Source organism: Dendrobium catenatum, unplaced genomic scaffold, assembly GCF_001605985.2.
Source record: "Dendrobium catenatum unplaced genomic scaffold, ASM160598v2 fragScaff_scaffold_156, whole genome shotgun sequence".
In the NCBI taxonomy this organism is placed as follows: Eukaryota; Viridiplantae; Streptophyta; class Magnoliopsida; order Asparagales; family Orchidaceae; genus Dendrobium; species Dendrobium catenatum.
This window is the reverse complement of record NW_021318618.1, coordinates 4298738-4319262: the sequence shown is the minus strand read 5'-3', so window position 1 is coordinate 4319262 and position 20525 is coordinate 4298738. Positions and strand designations below refer to the sequence as shown.

Here is a 20525-nt window from a genome sequence, read left to right as displayed (position 1 = left end):
CATATAACTATTGTTAATAATCATAATCTACAATGAGAGTCCAAAAAGGTATATATATATATATATATAAACTCAGCACATAACTAAAACTATATTAATATTTTTAATACAAGACAAAAGAATCAAAATATATGTTTATCGATATCAATTATCACTTAACATGAACAATAAAAATCTTAAAAAAACAATAATGAAATCAATATGATCAGTAAAGCTAAAAGTGATCTATTAATTATCAAATTATAAAGAAAAAAAAAAAGATTTTACCCAATAAATCATTTCAGTATCATATGCTATAGTATATTAATATTAATGTTAGAATGAGCTATAAGTCTGTCAATCAGTTTAATGCACTATCAGGTAAATATAATCATGAGTATAATTATATAAAGCAAGGAATGACTTTCAGCTTTGATGTGATATTTTTAACAACTTTATCCCAATTGTTTCTTACTATGACATCAGTCATATTAATTATCACTTATTCAATTATCATTACGATGTGACTTTCAATAATCATTAAGAGACATCTACATCTGCCCGTCGAAGTAATTCGGTCAATCGGTTACAAGCTACAATTATGATTACATCACTAATATTTTATTTAAAGGAAAGTCAGTCGGTATACCCTCCTGTGTAGGGTATTATATTTAGAAAGTCAAACTACATTCATTATAGTGCTAAAAGCTAGCTTTTTTTGCATGAAAGCAAATGTTATATTTTATATGCAATGTAAGTTAATATCATTATGGACCTACGAAAGGACACCACGCAGCGGCGGATTGAAGAGGGCATATGACCGCACCTACCCCGAGAGATAGAGATGATCGCGGACCTCCGCACTTTTCGTAAACAGGCCAAGTGGAAGGGACAAATTGGACCATACATACGATTAATCATGGAGGATGGCGGCTCTCGCCTATGCACCTCGATTGGTAATAATATGTATGGCCTGATCATAGTCACGGGTTTCCCCCATCCAATACATCAATTCGAGTGGGGTTTATTAAATAGTGGAATTCAGTTTCCCACGGGCACAAGCTCCCATGGTTACTTACATCTCAGGCCAGAGTATGAGAACACTCTTGATTAAGGATCATATATTATCCTTTAAAAAATGAGATTGGCACAAGGGTGGAGACTAGGAAGTTCTACTCAAAGGAAAGAAAGGTCTTGAATGGCTTAATCAGCATACGGGGTTTCACACTAGCATTCGGAGGGACCAAGGTAGTGAGAAGAAACTGGAGAAAAGAAATTAAGCACTTCAAGCAGTCCAAAGAGAAAGATGGATGTGGCGTTATCCATGTGACATTGATGAGCAGGATTTATAGTCCATGAAGAGAAGGGACCTGCCCACTATTTAGACATACTACGAGATCAAATGTAGTAGCCTTGAATCTTAAATCTAAGTTGGGTTTAATGTTCTATGAATGACACTAAGACCCGTGTCCTAACTAATGCAGTGCAAAACCTGAACTTACCCCGGCCTTGATTGGCGAACCAGCTAACCACTTAATCAATTTAAAACCATGCTGTCAAGTCATTTATGAAAGATGGGTGGGTGATTTTAGTTTTTGGAAGTTAAGGCCGACATCTAGAGAGTTTCTTAATTGCCCTTGTACTTATGTAGGTTGAATGCTCCTAACTAATATAATTAAAAATTAATTTAATTAGTTTCTAATGCAATACACGCTAGTTGAAAGGTCAAATCATGAATGCTTTAGATTTTAAGAATAGACTTATAAAAAAATAATTTTTAGGAGATTAGACATCCTCAGGTTTGGCACCTCGTCTTCATAGGCCAGATTATTCAAACTCTACTCGCAAGTAAGGAGGTGTCCCAAAGCAAGGAGAAAAAAAATGCAATAATATGGATGCGACCCCGGACAATTCCTACAATTCTCTAGATTTATTAAGTTTTTAAGTTATTTAAATATTAAAATTTAAAATTTAATTATGAGTAAAAAAATTTTGGTCCTTAAAGAGCTTAACGATGTCCAAGCTAAAACAAAAATGACATGTAGATCTCCAATAAACTAAGAAAAGCAGGTAACCCTAAAGGTACATAATATAAATAAAACACATCAGAACTAATCAAACTAATTAAATAAATGTCCATAAGCTAACTGCCCTTAATTACAACCTAGGGTATGCATAAAATAAAGTGGTCGGGCACCACTGCCAATAACCCGAATTTCTAAGCCTATGAATGATGTCAATGACTTTGAGTGGGATATTAGGTCTTCAGCCTTCTTGAACTTTTTCCCCTTGGATTCCTTGGATCTCTTCTTCGTGGACTCTTTAGACTCCTTGGATCTCTCCGCCTTGGATTTGTAGTGGCTTGAATATCCAAACGAAGAGACAATTCTCTCCTGTAGGGGGTATTGCCTTTTCTCTTTGGATATCTAAAAGCCATCCAAACTCAATATTCAAAATGGAAGAAGACTATCCCCTTTGAGGACGCCTTCTTCTTTTGAAATTCGAGTTGGATAAGAATATCTCAACTCAAAGACACTTTCATAATTCTCATAAATTATTATAAATATTATATTAATTGAAAGTAGTAAATCTAGACTCTTCTGCAAGGTTATCCTAATAAAAATCCCAAGCAGTTATAATCATCCCCAGCAATTTTTATAAAAAAAATACGCATCACAGCCACATATTTGGTCATGCTCTTAATTACTAAGGGCTAAGCAGTTTTTGGAGCACCTGTAACATTTATTATTAATGATTCTTAGCCCTAATTTATTTAGGGGGGCTGAGCAATTCTAAAGTGCCTGCACAAAATATTATTAGTATAAATCATGACAATTTCCCCCCTTTTGTTTAGCGCTGTATGAGCATGACCATCTGCAAAAGACTCTATTAATATGAAAATATTATTCCTACCCTAGGGGTAACCTATCGCTCAATCACATCAATTCCACAGGGTGCAGTAAAAGTAAGCAAACACATCAACAATTTTTCACAACATGTAATGAAATCTCGAAAAAAACTCGGCACACAGCAGAAAGGAAGCACTGGCCTAGTCTAAGTATAGAAGTGGTGCCCTAGCAAATAATTCTATGTGTATGTAAAGGCTTGTGTTGCTAGGATAGATCCTAAGTAAGATGATTAGTTCAAATTGCCTAATATTAGAGTTTGTTGAAGGGCAGAAAATGAAATTTTAATTAAAGTTTAAATCTTAATGAATTAGGATACATTTCCAGTTAATTTAGTTTGTTAATTCATTTTTAATGTTTAGGATAATAATATTTGAAGTTTAAGTTACACTAGCCAATTTTGGAAAGTGTCGGGTCCTCCTAGGTGCTAGGCTGAGGGGTCCAAAAGATCACTATGAGAAATAGGCTAGGTTTGGGATTCTTAAAATTTTAGGTAAATACTAAGGCTTAAGGTGAATAGTTAGGCTTTGAATTTGCTGGATTTAGAGTTTCCTAGGCAAAGTTATGAATTTTCAAAGATTTGGGTATTTAATAAATTATTAAAACTGTCTAATTAGAGGTGATTTAGCTGTCGGTTTGATTGCTTAATTTATAAACAAATTTAAGCTCATGAAAAAAAAAAGAATTAAATTAAGCATATTAAATTAAAATCAAGCTCAAAATTAGATCCGATTAGGGTCAATTTGGAATTCAATTTGATTTGCTCAAATTAACCAAATTAAATTTAAATAAAATGATGGCTCGAATAATAACAAACTCGACGTGGCTAAGGCGGACTAATCGAGCTTAATCGAATTCGATCGAGCCTAATTCGATTCAATTCGAGCTGATTCATGCTTGAATTAAATCCGATTGGGCTTAATTAAATCAATTAAAGGCCCTCGAGGACACTAGAATGAAAATCGAGGTCAATAATCATATATGAAATGCATAAACATATAAATATAAGAAAATTTATCAATTTTGTATACTATGCATTTAGTTTAAAAATCTATAGATAAAATATTCATAAAATAATTTATTTTATTTATAAAATATTGGTTGAATCGATTTATAAAACGGACAGTTGACAGTCCCAAATCCCCCACTTGTACTAATTTTTTAAGGATTTGCACAAGTGCCAAAAAATTACAAAAAGAAAAAAAAGTATAAGTAATACAATGCAATATTAATATTATGGCGAAGATAATTTTCATATTTGACACATAATAACTCCTAAAAATTATTTATTTGAGTCAAAATATAGGTTGTTACACTCATTCAATAAAATTGTGATTATTTCAGCAGCGTAGAATATACTTTATTTTTGTATATGTGATTAAAATATTAGAAACTGTGGTGAGGAAATTCTGTTGGCGGCAATAAGAGATTCAGTTATGTTGTATATTGGAATTTCTAAAGCTTGGAGGCTATATTTATTAAGAATGGATTTTATTGGAGACAAAAAAAAAGGATTCCATTGGTGACAAGAAGGGTTTCAATTATTATATATGAAAAATTGGGGTCTGGGGGTCATTTTGATAATTACTATAAAATATTTGGTTATATTTTAATGTGCTTCAATATAATTTTAATAGTTGTTTAAATACTTATCAAATTCAATATCAATATTTATTTCAGTTTCAACTTTTCATATAGTAATTCAATTTATTAATTTAGCGTTTTCAACTCTTCTAGTTAGAGTTATTTATTCATATTTTAAATTATGATAGCCTACTAAGCAGTATTAAGTGTTAACTCACTTTTGCTTTTCCTTCCATTTTCAGGTCAAGGAAATGGTGAGTAGTGAGTCGAGTAGTGCTAATATCATTGCTCAATTCTATGTTGTATGTATTCCTTTTTGGCTAGTTTAATTTTTGCAAGCTTAGTTTTTTTTTATATATATATTTGATGATATATAGAAAAATTATTTTTAAGATTTAGTCTTCCGCTTTTATATTGCATTCAATAGTGGCTTCTTGCTTGTTGTATATTGGGGCCATTTTTTGGTTTTACCAAGATCAAACACGAAATGACCTATGTGGTATCAGGCCATATCGGGTCATGTCGTGACACCTTATTCGAGCCATGTATAAACACCTTATTAAACCTTGTACAAACTTTATTCAAATAAAATCGCTTGGTAGAATAAGGTTCGAATACTATTCGAGCTTGGATCAAATTTTTCTCACATATAGTCTCGACATTGATCAAAGCTTGTTTTAACATTATTTAAATCAAAATTTATAAGGAAAACATTAAAAAAATAGTAAGCAATTTCAGAGCAATAGTATTTTAACAAGGTTGAAAATTTCATGTACATTTCTTCAAAAAATAAACAACGAGCACATTTCTCTAATTTCAAGCATTGTTGGACATATTAAGTCAATTTCTCATTTGAAATAATTTTTCAACTCATAAAAACATACATATATGTGTGTTTAACTATTAACTTTTTAATAAATCAAATTTTTTCAAAGATATTTAAAATAAATTATATTTTCTATGTGATTTCATTTTCTTAAGTAATTAAAATTTTCTATATTTTTACAATATCTCCTTCCAATATTAAAATTCTAATTCTCTTTAATTGGGATAAATATAATGCCTCTTTCTAATCCACACAAATTGTAGATATTTTATGTGGAAATTTTATTGGAGGAACATAACATCACTTACAACAAATATTAATAGCAATATGACTTATCTATATTATATTTAACAAATCATCCAAACAGAGCCATTCATTTTATTAACCATATAGAAAACCATGCATCAAAACGCAAACTAAAATTTGAAAGAGAGAGAAAAGAATAAATTGTATTTGACAAAATTGACATTATGTGATTTATATTTTTTTTCTATATTTTTATTTAACAAAATATATTAAAAAATACATTCAACCAAGCTATCCGTGAGGACTAATGAGTTCTTAAATTTGTCTAAAATATTTCAAACAAGTTAATTTGTTAAAATAGACACATTATTAGGCATACAAAATTAAATTTATATTATGTTTAGAGCACCACCTACAGTGCTACACACACATAAAATATTTTTCACCCACACAAATATAAGAGAATGAAAGATCTTTATTAGGGACTCTCTCGTTGGATTACTTTTGAGTGTAAAGTACTTCAATTGCAAGAGTTTTATAAATCTTGTTGTTTGGTTGGAATACATGATGTAAAATAAAGTAATAGATGTAATGTAAAATGAAGTAGTTCATTATGAGTATAAATCGAGCTCCTCCAATTTTGAGTGAAAACTATTTACATCATAAGCTTGCTTAACCACCACCCTTCTTCGGCCACTGCAGGCCGCCGCTGACAGCTAATCGTCGACCGCCCTCCTCCGTCCGTCGGCCATCGCTAGGGGTCGCCTGCCACCGTCGATTGTCACTGACAGTCACCATTTAGGACTTTACTCTACATTCATTATTAAAAAAAACACCTTACACCTGCATTTAATTTACATTCATCCAAACAACTCCAAAATTTTCATTTTACACTATATTTATTTTAATTTGTACACAATATTCTTTTTTCAGTGAACCAAATAATCCCTTTTAAAATTATTGCGGGCTAGAATATACACGGCAATAGAGTTATAATATTAAGTCTCAGCGTTATATAGATATTCAGTTCAAACACAGAGAACACAAGAGTTTTTATGTGAAAAACCTTGTAAAGGGGAAAAACCATGGGGCCTAGCCTAGTCTTAAATGATTCTAGTAGTATTTGGGTAGATTACAGTGGGCTAACTTATCCTTGAGGGTGATCAGATTACAAATGTCAACCGTATGGTTGACCTAGTGACAAACATGGATGAAAGCTTGGCGTCACTTGTTGGTCCGATGAAAGTTCGGCGATACTAGGAGGTTCGGGTGTCAATTGGTTGTATGGTGGTGATTTGGCAAGGTAGAACTTCGGTGTCAAGCGGGGGTCTAACAGAACTTTGGTATCAAGCGGTGGTCCAACAGAATAACGGCATCAGGTGGTGGTCCGGCCGAACTCATAGCGGTGGTTGAGGAGGCATGGAAGGAAGAGCGATCTCCGATATCTCTCTTGTTTCCTTTGGCTCATGAGTCCCCTTTTTAAGAGGAAGAGGGGTCTATTTATAGATTTCCTAGAGTGGCATGTTCCTTAAATAGGAGGAAGATCAAGGAAAAATGGAGAGTGATTTGGATGGACGGCCGATGTTGAATCCCTTGATTGTGGACCATTCGCTAGACATTTCAAGATCTTAGTGATGTCAAAATTCCATGATCTTGGGTTCGTTGGATTCTTCTCCTCGAGCCACTCGATTTGATTATAAGCATGTCACATTTGGAAACCATTTGATAATTTAAATTTTTGTTCGAACCTTCCAACAGTGCAACAGACCCTTGATTTGGACTCATTTGGGCTTGGATTGAGTCGAATTTGGTGTCATTGGGTTTTTGTTTTCAGGACGTTCAATTCAATTGTAAAATTACTGAAATAAGAGATCAAATGACCCCATTTTTAATTTTGAAAGTTTCCAACCTGATTTTGCCTCGAGATTCATGCCCGGCCATGATAAATTTTTGATGATGTATCAATTACCCTCATATTTTTGAACGTCAAAGCTTAAAGTGTCCGAAAATATGTGTCACGGATTTTTGAGAATTTTTTGTGTGATTTGAAAACTTGAAATAATTTAAAATAGGGCATAGAAGTCCCAAACAACTTTAAAAGTGCCAAAATTGAGTCAGAAATGTCGAAAAATTGTCTCAGGGACCCCAAATACGTCAAATTTGGCTTAGGTTTGGAAAAGGATTTTGCTGACTAACCGCCTCCATGCACTACCCTACGCACTCACGCACCTGCTCGGTTGCCCCGCATGCCTGCCAAGCTATCGACGAGCTAACCGGCTTAATCCGGTTGTGTCCCAAGACTCGCAGGCCGTATGCCAACCGTTGACTAACAGCCAGCGATTGGCTAGCCTTTAACTAAATGTTAGTCAGCTAAATATTTTTTTAAACTATATAGTCCGATGAGAGTTCGAAGATGGGCAGAAGTTTGATGACGGGTATAAATTTGGCGTCGTGTATAAGTTTGATGAGAATTTGACAACGGAAAGAAGTCCGATGACGGCCAGAAGTTTGACGACAGGTAGAAATTCGGCGTCGGGTAAACGTCCGACGAGAGTCCGGCAACGGGTAAAAATTCAGTGTCAGATAGAATCCCGATAAAAGTTTGGTGACGGCAGAAGTTTGATGACTGACATAAGTCCGACGACTGGTGGATATTTGGTGTCGGGTAGAAGTCCAATAAGAGTCCGACGATGGGTAAAAATCTAACATTGGGTAGAAGCCCGACAAAAGTCCGGTGATGAGCAGAAGTCTGGTGATGAGCAGAATTCCGATGACATACAGAAGTCCGACGATGGGATGAAATTTAATGTCGGACAGAAATCCGGCGAAAGTCTGGCGATGGTCAGAAGTCTGACAATGGGTAGAAATTTAGCAGCGGGTAGAAGAGTGTAGATCAATAGAATCAACCAAAGATATATGACCTATCTGAGGTTATTTATCAGAACGTTGCTCGATGATATTAACATATATGGAAGAGGTCGAGAGAATCCACGAAGGATGTATGACCGATCCGAGGTTGTATGTTAGAGCATTGCTCGATGATGTTAACCTATATGGAAGAGGCCGAAAGAATCCACCAAGAATGTATGACTTATCCGAGGTTGTATGTTAGAGTATTGCTCGATGATGTTAACTTATCTATAATAGGTTAAGAGAATCCACCAAAGATGTATGATCTATCCCTGGTTGTATGTCAGAGTGTTGTTCAATGATGTTAGCATGTGTGGAAGAGGTCAGATCAAATCTCGCTATCGATCATATAGTGAATGATACACAATAAAGATTGTGTATTTCTCGAATCAAAGATTTAAGATTTCATTGACATCATCCAAGAATGTTTGACATATCTGAGGTTGTATCTCATAGACATGCTCGACGATGTTAACCTATATGGAATTGGTTGGATCGAATCTCCTTGGGATTGATCATCTAGTGATTGAGACATAATAAATATTGCGCATTTTTTAAATCATGTATAAAGAGATTATATTCATCGGTAGATTTTTATTGTTATTTTTATCCTTTTTAAAGAATGTGACAATATCAGAACGGAGTGAACAACACATTATTATATTATGTAAGATAATACAACAAGCCTCTAATATGAATAGGGATATAAGAGTTACACCATACTCAATATATAAAAGATACATATAGGGATAACACATCATTTAACTTGGAAAAAATACTAGGGACATTAGAGTGACACCCTACTTATCATAGAATAGATACCCGATGACACAAAATAAGTAATAGTACTAACTCAAAGGCCCAAATTACGTGGTTATTTAATCTCACCAACCATTTCAATATTATTCAATGATTGTCTTTCATATTGTTGATTTTTCTCCCCAGATAGTGGCGGAGCTAGAAAATTTTCATAGAGGGGGCCCTTTTTTTCTTAAGAATTCTAATTTAGAATTAAGCATGCAACAAATTAATGATTTTGCTTTATCCTAAAAAAAACAAAACAAAACTAAACTAAAAGTGTGATGGTTCTCCATCTTGGACTTATAATGACTTTTGATGTGATACACGAATAGTTGAATTGATGTGCATTTGATCTTGCACCTTATTTTTTATTTCCCTTATTAATGATTCAATCGAAATGGATTATTGCATTATAATCATCAATGCAATGCTTTAACTTATGAATTGAATATGCACTTTAGATGCTAGGGTTTTGTTTGAGTTTAATTGCTAAAAATTATGTCGTAAGTTTGAAATTTGAATAAGATGGAGACAATATAATAACCCATGTTTAGCTTTCCTAAACGAAATTAGGACCACGTATTCCTACTGTTGACCCGTGTAATGTAAAAAAAGAAAATAAAATAAAATTTCATACCTGCATGGTGTCAGATCGCATGTCGCGGCAGTTCTGAACCCTCTCCTCGCATGTCGCTCGTACGTCGTCTGCACGACCTCCCCATCGCATTAAATAATGGAGAAATGAGAGAGCCGAGGCTCTCATTTTCATCTCTCTCCCTTTCTCGCTACTTCTTCGACTCCTTCTTGTTGTCCGACTCCGCTCCTTCGACGATGTTACCTCCAGGTCGGATTGGAAGCTAGGGCTTCTTGATCAGAACCAAGGGAGCTCGCTCACTGAGGCGTAGAGATCCCTTGCGCGCCACTTCAGCTTCTCCATGGCCGTCTGACCCCGCCCGATGACAATTTTCCCTTCCTTCGAATCAGAAGTCACAACATTTTGATCGGAGGTCGAACGAGAGCTTGCTGATTATAAGAGTAACATTCTCCATTTCGCGCGCTTTGTCGATCCCTCCATCGCCGACTTTGCTCCCTTCGACAAGTATAATCCCTTCTTGTCCGATCGGAAGAAGCAGATGGAAGCCCACTGGTTGTGAAGGTAACTTCCTCCCTTTAGCGCGCTCATCCAACCTAATCCCGTAAATCCGACGGGCCAAGGGATTATTTTTTTTAAATGTAAATAATAAATATTTAGTTATGATTATTTTAATTAATTATCTTAATCAATTCTAATTAATTATAATTAATTAATTAAAAATAAATTAATTAATATTAATTATAATTAAAATAAAAAAAGAAAAGGAAATAAAAACATGCCTTTTTTTTCCTTGCCTTGGTCTTCGAGCCTCCATCGCGAGTCCCCAAGGTATAATTTATAACTTAAATCCTACTCTCGTGACTTGCCACGAGCCGGCAAACCCTCTACGTGCTCAAGTAGCGTAGTTTGGAGGAAAACCGACACGGTGCTTGCAATGAGGTGGGTAATCCCCAGACTGCCCATGTAGCATGAGGGGGACAAAATTAAGAACCCATGCGTGGGAAAATCTCTATGCACTTTTCAACAGGTGCCTAAGACTCTTAAACACTCATGTATTAGGCGTGGATTAAAGAATTTGTGGCCACGATGTCATTAGACACCTACCCGAAGCGCTCAAGTAGCGACGAGGGGAAGGCTAGTCTCTCGGATATTCCCCTAAACGGGGGAGATGCCGGGAGGTTGCAGAAATTAAGACTAAAAATACAGAGGACTTGAACAAATTTTGAACAAATGAGGACTTGATTTGAACAATGAACTGAACATAAAATTGAGCCTAACCCAAACTTAAATGAACTAAAATTTTAATGAATATGACTTGAACAAGACTCAAACCATATTGAATACAAGGGACCTATGAACTCGAACACTTGTACTTGATTTGGACCAAATGACATTAACTTGAACCTGGACTTAAATTCAAAAGAACAAATATAGAGAGCTTTGAATTTGACTTGAACTCAAATGAACTTGGTGCAAGGAGTTTTGGACTTGAACTTGCACTCGGGACTCGAGTTGAACACTAATTACTTGAACAATTTGAATGTCAATAAAGCATTTGCAAGTGTACAATAAAGAGCTCATGAACTCGAGCTTGAACCATGATTAAATAATCAAATTTAATGTAAACATAATTATCTTAATAGCAATCATTAAATTTGATTATGCAAGTGTCGATCAATGAATGAATAGGGGACATTCATTGAAATTCCAAATAGAAGTGAATTGATGATTCATTCAAAAGCGACAATGCAATCTCTCAACGATAGTAAGAGGCCATATATGAGAAACATAGTGAGCTTACAAGTGACAGCAGAAAGATTGTGGTGAATACAAACTCATATGGTGCTAGAAGATTCGTGATTATATAACGTTGTATTCACAAACAAGAGAACAAACCATTATGTAGACCACAACCTGCTTATGACTAATATTTGTCAACTTACAATGCATAATATCAAGTGGCATTCAATGAACCCCTGTGGGCACAAGTACAAATATCATCTATAATGGTGATGATTGAGATTTGCAAGTACGCCGGGTTCCAAGATAACTCGATGTACGAAGAAGGACACCTCTTGGCAGAATGGAAGAGATATTTGAACAAATTCGAATTAAACTTCATGATGTTTCAAAATTTCTTTTTGGTTCTATACTTAGGAAGAAAATAGTCCAGGCATCCACAAACACCGAAAATAACAAGTCTACTATACTGAAGATCTTAAAAGGAGCTCTTTTCAAAACAACAGTCACAAATTTCAAGGAAGACCTCCCGCTGATGAGAAAAAAGAGTTTTACATCAGAACAACGAGGTATCTCATCATAATTAGGTGATAACACTATGATTCACCTATATGCAAAAAGTAGGAGATTTGTTAGTGCACTATAATTCACTTGCAGAAAGCAATAAATAATTCACAACAATCTACCTGTACAAACCAGCAAACAACTCAATCCAAAAGCTGCTACAACATGCCACAGAATCTGCAACGTTCATGCAAGCGAACAGAAGGTGTTTACAAATATTTCAAAGTACCCCCGCTTATGCACAATAATTTGTATACACATAGGTGTACAAAAGGGATAAATGCAATCATAAACCCGCATGGGCCTTATCGAGCGTGTTAAGAGTACACATGTGACATCTAGGGATGTTGTGCGGATCAATAAATTTGAACTCAATCCTCCTACACAAGTAAATAGGAGTCAACAATGTTCAACAAATAATTATGAAATGCCCCAAACATCCGTATAGGCCTCGGCAAACGTGTTGTAGGAATACTCGTGACGTCTAGGGATGATACGCGGGTTAACAAGTGAATTTAAGCTTGAACCCGATCATTCTATGCTGGTTAATAAGAGTCGATATGGTTCAAACCAATAAAAAAAATATACGGTCACGACGTCTGTGAGACCTCGTTCCCTTATTGTTCCTCTCTGATTTGGATTTTTCCTCTCAGGATCGTCCAGGACGATTGGAAATCGTCCAGGTCGATCGTCACTGTAGAAAATATCGATCTGAGAATAGTTCTGGGAACCGTCCAGGATGATTTTTCTGGTCTGATCGTCCCGGGACGATTTGGCGATCGGCCGGGCCGATCAGACAAATGATTTAAAAAATAGAAGTGAATTGATGATTCATTCAAAAGCGACAATGCAATCTCTCAACGATAGTAAGAGGCCATATACGAGAAACATAATGAGCTTACAAGTGACAGCAGAAAGATTGTGGTGAATACAAACTCATATGGTGCTAGAAGATTCGTGATTATATAACGCCGTATTCACAAACAAGAGAACGAACCATTACGTAGACCACAACCTACTTATAACTAATATTTGTCAACTTACAATGCATAATATCAAGTGGCATACAATGAACCCCTGTGGACACAAGTACAAATATCATCTATAATGGCGATGATTGAGATTTGCAAGTACGTCGGGTTCCAAGAAAACTCGATGTACGAAGAAGGACACCTCGTGGCAGAATGGAAGAGATATTTGAACAAATTCGAATTAAACTTCATGATGTTCCAAAATTTCTTTTTGGTTCTATACTTAGGAAGAAAACAATTCAGACATCCACAAACACCAAAAACAACAAGTCTACTATACTGAAGATCTTAAAAGGATCTCTTTTCAAAACAACAGTCACAAATTTCAAGGAAGACCTCCCGCTGAATGAGAAAAAGGAGTTTTACATCAGAACAACGAGGTATCTCATTATAATCAGGTGATAACGCTACGATTCACCTATATGCAAAACTAGGAGATTTGTTAGTGCACTATAATTAACTTACAGAAAGCAATAAATAATTCACGATAATCTACCTATACAAACCAGCAAACAACTCAATCCAAAAGCTGCTACAATATGCCACCGGATCTGCAATGTTCATGCAAGAGAACAGAAGGTGTTTACAAATATTTCAAAGTACCCCCACACATGCACCATAATTTGTATACACATAGGTATACAAAAGGGATAAATGCAATCAAAAACCCGCATGGGCCTTATTGAGCCTGTTAAGGGTACACACGTGACATCTAGAGATGTTGTGCGGGTCAATAAATTTGAACTCAATCCTCCTACACAAGTAAATAGAAGTCAACAATGTTCAACAAATAATTATGAAATGCCCCAAACACCCGTATGGGCCCCGGCGAGCATGTTGTAGGAATACTCGTGACGTCTAGGGATGATATGCAGGTTAATAAGTGAATTTAAACATGAACCCGATCATTCTATGCTGGTCAATAGGAGTCGATATGGTTTAAACCAATAAAAAAATATACGATCACGACGTCGACCAAGATAATTGTTTTAATACATTCATAGTAGGCCTTCAAGGCCTATAACCAAGAGAATTCACTAGAAAGGCATAAAGCCTATGAAACCTGATTCTCCTAAGCAGGTAAATATGAGTCGACAAGGTTCGAACAACTAAACAAATATACAGTTACAATGTTGACCGAGATATTTGTTTTAATACATTTATATTAGGCCTTCAAGATCTATAATCAAGAGAATTCACTAAAAAATTCATAAAGCCTATGAAACTCAATCCTCCTAAGCAGATAAATAAGAGTTGACAAGGTTTGAATCATCAGACAAGTTTACGGGTGAGGACCGATATATTTATTTTAATGCATTCATATTAAGCCTTCAATATCTATAACAATAAAAATTTCACTAACAAAGACATAATGCCTATGAAACCCGCTCCTCTATTGATAACTTGACAGAGTTGACATGGTTCAAGCCATAAATGGAAATGACCCCAAACACTTCAATGATGGCCGTGTTGAATGAAAATCTCAACTGGAGGGGTTAATTTTGAGTATTCAAAAGTCTTCCAAGCTCCACTCAAATACCCACAAAATTCAAAGCTCCAAAATTCCAAAAATCATATAAAGTCTAAAGCATTTAAAACTGAAATCCAACCATTCAACCACTTAAAGCAAAACACATCCACCATCCGCAACAGTTTGTCGGGTGTTTACTTTAGCTCGCATAGAGCTAATGCCTAGTTGAAAATATTACTATGATCAATTCCCAAACAATCTTTTGATAATAATGACGTGGTACGTGTCATCTGACCATCGATTTTGCAGCTGAATGGCACCGCATGATAAATGGTTATGACCTAAGGCCCTCTGAACCGAGTGATTTTGCCGCCAAATGACACCACAAAATACCGATTATGGTCAGAACCAATACGCTCCTTAGTGACGTCAAATTCTTGAAGTATAAATCAATAGGATATGACCAATAGAGCATAAAGCCCTTTGTTAGCTAAGGTGGATTCAAATTTGTTCCCTTAGATAAACATTCACCCTAAGTCTATAATGTTCCCTTGGACGAAGCAACCCATGGCTACCGACAAGGATCATTATGTCAGGTTGGGTCGACTACCTCCTCTGACTAAGTAGACCAAGAACCATGATGGTCCGGGACGACGAAACCATGGGATCTTGATAAGGTCCATCATCCATTCCCCCACCATCCGCTTTAAGTGCAAGGTGGTGAAATTTCCAATTTTAAATATCAAAATTTCCAAACTTCAATATCCATTACCCATGCTGCTACTATATGCATGATACTACGTATCTATGAATACAACATATCTGATTGACGACTAGCCTTAATCGAAAGTTCTATCTCGTTATCAGGAGGGGTAATTAACTATAGGGGCTTGCGCCTATAGAAAACCAGAACTTAGATCATAAAGTCCTCACAAAATGAGGGCTAAATCTCTGGTTAGTGTCTTATCTATAAACTCATATGCCTTCCCAAAGTTTACCCCGAAACTTAATTCGTTAAAACTCCTCCCCGAAAGTAAAGCAAAAGCTGCCGGAGGCTGGGGCCGAATTTTTGGAGCCCACACCTACCATCGCTATTAAGGGAACACTGTGCCTCATAAGTCCCAATCTAGACTAAAAGGAAAAAAATTGTGCAAGATAGCAAGCGACTAGAGTAAGGGCGAACAAAAGCATGTGAGAACCAGCATAGTCACATGAGATTAGGTTGAGTGAAACTTGCAGTTGTGATCGATCAAACTGAAGCAAGAAGATGAGTGATGTCAAGTAAAGTGGTTGAGGTTGAGTTAAGAACAAATTTTTTTTAGGGCACTTTTCTTTTTGTTCCTCTTTGATATCAAGCAAGATAACTCTAATCAAGTTTTCTTTTCGTGCTTGATCCTTAATGAGTTTGGTTTGAAGCCCAACAGAAATTATGAAATTTCATAAATATGCATGTATATGCATTCAAGCTAACATATACTGAGTTAATGTATTTATGTTATATATCCAATTGTGTATTGATATATTAGATTTAATGGATCTTACTTTGATGATTCGGCTTTTAAGAATACCATAATTAAAAGATTATTATGAGTGGATCGATGTTAGTTTGTATCAAAGATTGCATGCAAATGGGATAAATGCTTGATGTTGTTGTTATCAGAGAATAAATGCTGGACATATACGATAAAAACTTCAATTGGGAGGTTTTATCTCTTAAATAAACTAAATATATGATGTAAAACGGGCGGAGGTGGGGTAGATAATTTCAAAATCCGAAATTAATTGCAGATTTTGGTGGGAGAGATTTAGTAACTTCGAATTTTAAACAAGAAAAATAAATGAGAGAAGAGGTAATTAATATTCCCTAATCTTAGGCCGTAAAATTAGAGAATAAATAATTAGAGAATGGAAGGGAAGGTGAGGAGCGTATGTGGATATTTGCATTGAATGTTAATTGATAACCTCAAATTTGAATTAATTTCAAATTTGCATCAATTGATGATGCTTTTTAAAATAGATGTACTAATTAGGAAAGCATTTGAAATTTGAATATGAGATTAATTAATTAATCAATTTCATAATTGATTAATTAATAAAAAAAAAATTCCAAAATTAATGTAATTAATGAAGGTGGATTTGAAATTCAAATTAGATTAATTCAAATTTGAAATATTTCCAAATTAATGACACCTAAATAAGGAAAAAGGAGTTTTGGAGGGAAGTGATATTAGGCAAAGAAGTGGCCGACGGGTGCGTGGAGCCTTGTTAAATTTCAGCCAAGGGGAGGGAATATGAAGGGAGAGGCTTGTGTAGGCCAATGGTGTAGAGGTGATGGGGTGAGAAGATCGACGCCTTGGTGGAGGGCTTGAGAAGATGGCGGTTTAGAGAAATAAGAATTAAAAAAACAAAAAACAAAACAAGGAAAAAAAAAAAGAAGATAGAACAACAAGCCTTGAACTCTTCCAAAGACTGACGGGTGATGCGTTGTCCTTCACCAAGGGACTTCAAGCCACGAGCATGAACCCATCCTACGACTGGTGGAAACTACGATTCCCTATATATGGATTCTCACTAACGTCCTCCCAAAGAACAAAAGTGCAGAACATTTTTTTTTTTATTAAAACCCCATAATGTCAATACAAAAGCAAGGACCTCTATATATAGGCCTCAGAAATCAAAAGACTAAAATAAGACGAATATGCCCCTAAGGCTTACATAAGACTAGACCCTTAATTAAGGGTAAAAATGGATAATGCATAACTAAATAAAATTCCAAATAAAAATATAAGATAATATGAGACGATCACGGCCACCGATCTTCAGCTCCTTGGATAGGCATGGACGGTTGCATCACATCAATATATCTGGAAAATAATAACATCGAAATAAGTTCTTGTATAAAATGAGAATTAGCAATTAAAGAACTCCTATTTTTGGGGTGGATATTGGCTGTCAAAATTAAATTTACCTTTTGCAAGATGGGGGGTTCTCATAAAGTATTCTCATTCTTATAACAGAGCACTGCAGCCTGATAAAGCGGCCAACTGCTAGAACAAAAGTTATGTAAAGACTCCATATACTGAACTTGCTTAGGGTTTCACCATTAATGCCCTCTGGAAGTAGCAAAAATAAAAAAGTTCTTATAAATTCATTACTCCAAATTTCAGTTAATATTTGCATAAAATTTTACAAATTGCAGAAAAGGCAAGAATTAGTATAATAAGTACAAGTTCAGAATCATAAAAAATTTTCAAATATTATTTATTTACAACCAAAGATGGACAATGAATCAATAGGTTTGTGAGCAAGAGTTGGCTTATGCATGTTATTCTTAAACAGCTACAGCAGGGACAGATCAAATGCTTAAAATGAAATAGACACTGTTCAAGCAGATCTCAATTTACCTTTTTAACAGAATTTTGGTCTTGAAGGCATCATTCAGTAGAATCAGACATTCATATCATCAAAATGCCTCACCTTACTAAAAAAAACGGACAAATTAGTACACATATAAGCAAGTACAATACCAAATGTCCTTGTCAGCAATGAATAAAGTTGCAAAATGATCATTTAAGATATCCTAGTAAGAAAAGGTATAGAAAAGTACGAAATGATACTAGTAAGAGTTAGATAATTGAGGTATAACTCGTTCAGAAACAATTCACTAACTTAAGAAAATAAACTGTTGTCTTAATCTCTCATATTTGCTGGAACAGGAATAAGGCATTCTACAATTATTCTACTCTTTTCAAGATTCTTCACAGCTAGAAATACTAATTACTGAATTTTATCTACACGAGGTTTGAAAATGCGTAATTGGATACATATAGGCACTATATTTTTGTACGGCGGTGCATAAGCCTCATAATTAAACTATTAAATTAATAAAAAAAGAAATAATAAATAATTTATTAATATTAAAGTAAAATCATAAAAATTCAAAGTGTGACTATTAGAAGCATTCATTGAAGCGCACCTCAATCTTGAAGCGCAAGTCTCATTGGGTTTTTTTTTTTTTTTTAAAAGCATTCATTGAAGCGCAGTAGCGCACCTCAATCTTGAAGCGCAAGTCTCATTGGTTTTATCGTGTTAAGATGAGTCTCTAATTATGTAATTTTAAATCATGCATATGCCTAGTTGAGTACTATTCAAGAGCATTAAATGCTATAAAACATTGCTTACATGGCTCTAATGTCATATTCCTCATCTATCATGAATAAGAAAACGGCTTTCAATGTTATTACATACAACATCTAACCAAATTTACAAGAAGCTAATCAGGCAGTTCAATCATCTAAAAAATACATTACATGGGGTGTGAAGATACACAAGTTAATATATGAAATATATGACTTTTATCATTCAAATGTATTAATCAAACAAAAAAGAAAAACTTAAACGAATGATGACATGTTATTCAAATTATATTGTAATTTATAATATACAAGTTAATATATTTAAGGTTTAACCATAATTAGACTATAAAGGTAATCATACTAGCAACAAGGCATCCAATCCATTTTGTGGCAATTGACATGGTTTAGTGTTCTGTAGGGCGAATGATTTGCATATACATAATTTAATTATTTAATCTAAAAAAATGCAAATAAAATTAATTTAAATTTAAAGTTTAATATATTAATTAAAATTAAAAATTGTAACAGAAATTAAATTGAACACCATCTTAATTCTAGTCACAAAATTTTAGGGGGGGATGGGGTGTGAAGATACACAAGTATCAAAGCTACTCCAAGTTCATCCTCTACCGATTGTTGCCATTTTGCAACCATTCAAGGTTCACTACTTAATATTTTGCTTTACAACAAATGCAGAGTTCTTTGGATAAAGTTAATGGCTTATTATATAATCAGTTAGCTCATTAATATATTATTAGTTTAACACTAAAGCTGAATTTACATCATTGTTGCCGTAAACTGCACGAGGGAGGGACTTAAAAAGGCTTATGTTACATTTTCCATTCATAACCATTAACATTTTGTATAGGGCAAGTCAAATTGAACAATTGAAGGATTGAACCAAATGATTTGTACCAATCATAGGCCCTGAAAATTTTAAAATATAAAACAAACCACTGTTTGGGCATTTCGGGCTTCTTAGTACCACATGCAGATATACTATTAAAAGGTGCTAATATTTATCCATGAAAATTAGAAAATATCTGGACTCAAGTAAAAAAAAATGCAACTGTAAGTGCTAGATGCATACGTGGGGTCTCCTCAGAAACAACAATAGCAAGTGGTCCACTCATCCCTTCACATTCCATTTTGCGCAAGGCATTGGCATCATGAAATGACCACCATGATGGACTTCCATGGTTGAGAAAAAGATCACCGCTCACAGAAATGTCCTGAAAATTCAAATATGAATTTAGAACACCGAATTAATTAATGGACAATAGTGCATTTCTAAAAAATATAATTATAATCTGCTTCACTAGTAATAATAAACTCATCATACAGTCTGCTCAAGGCGCTGCACTTCACCAGAACTGGTAACTCGGAAATATCTAGGATATGCATTCAGTAATCTAGTACTATTTTCTGTCCATTAAGAACTTGCTTCAAATCATCTGGGCTTTGTTCAATAAATGATTCAGATTTAACAGCTTCCTTTCCTTTAGGTCTCTCCCTCATAAAAACCCATGTGAAAATAAAATCCAAGGTACTGTTCAGAGATCTGATATATCGCTGTTGAATCACAGGAGGAACCAGCCATATCGTGCTGGAATCAGATTGGCAACATATCAACTGTATGTCTTGTACATTGAACGTTTCCAAGTAATGCTTATCAAAAAGCTCCAAAGATTGATACGGAAGTATCTCACAAAGAGTAGTCTGGAATGGTGTAAGGG

General features: G+C 34.8%; 2 protein-coding genes across 11 annotated transcripts in view; both read right to left on the bottom strand.

Annotated features, from left to right (window-relative positions):
* Positions 1–20525, bottom strand: part of LOC110113401 (piezo-type mechanosensitive ion channel homolog) — a 157927-nt gene that overhangs the window by 93807 nt on the left and 43595 nt on the right. For 2 of the 10 annotated variants that reach the window (XM_028692040.1, XM_028692045.1), the window contains exon 1: positions 9890–10425. The exons of the other annotated variants lie outside the window; for them this stretch is intronic. The gene's annotated coding sequence lies outside the window, so the exon portion shown is untranslated. Of the gene's footprint in view, positions 1–9889; positions 10426–20525 lie in introns of those variants that run through there. 10 annotated transcript variants of the gene reach the window in all.
* Positions 17246–20523, bottom strand: LOC110113413 (piezo-type mechanosensitive ion channel homolog). The gene is made up of 4 exons (XM_028692060.1): positions 20132–20523; positions 19880–20021; positions 17622–17766; positions 17246–17517 (listed from the first exon to the last, which is right to left on the bottom strand). The coding sequence occupies exons 2-4, from the start codon at positions 19935–19937 to the stop codon at positions 17457–17459; spliced, it is 264 nt and encodes an 87-aa protein (XP_028547893.1). The 5' UTR covers positions 19938–20021; positions 20132–20523; the 3' UTR covers positions 17246–17456.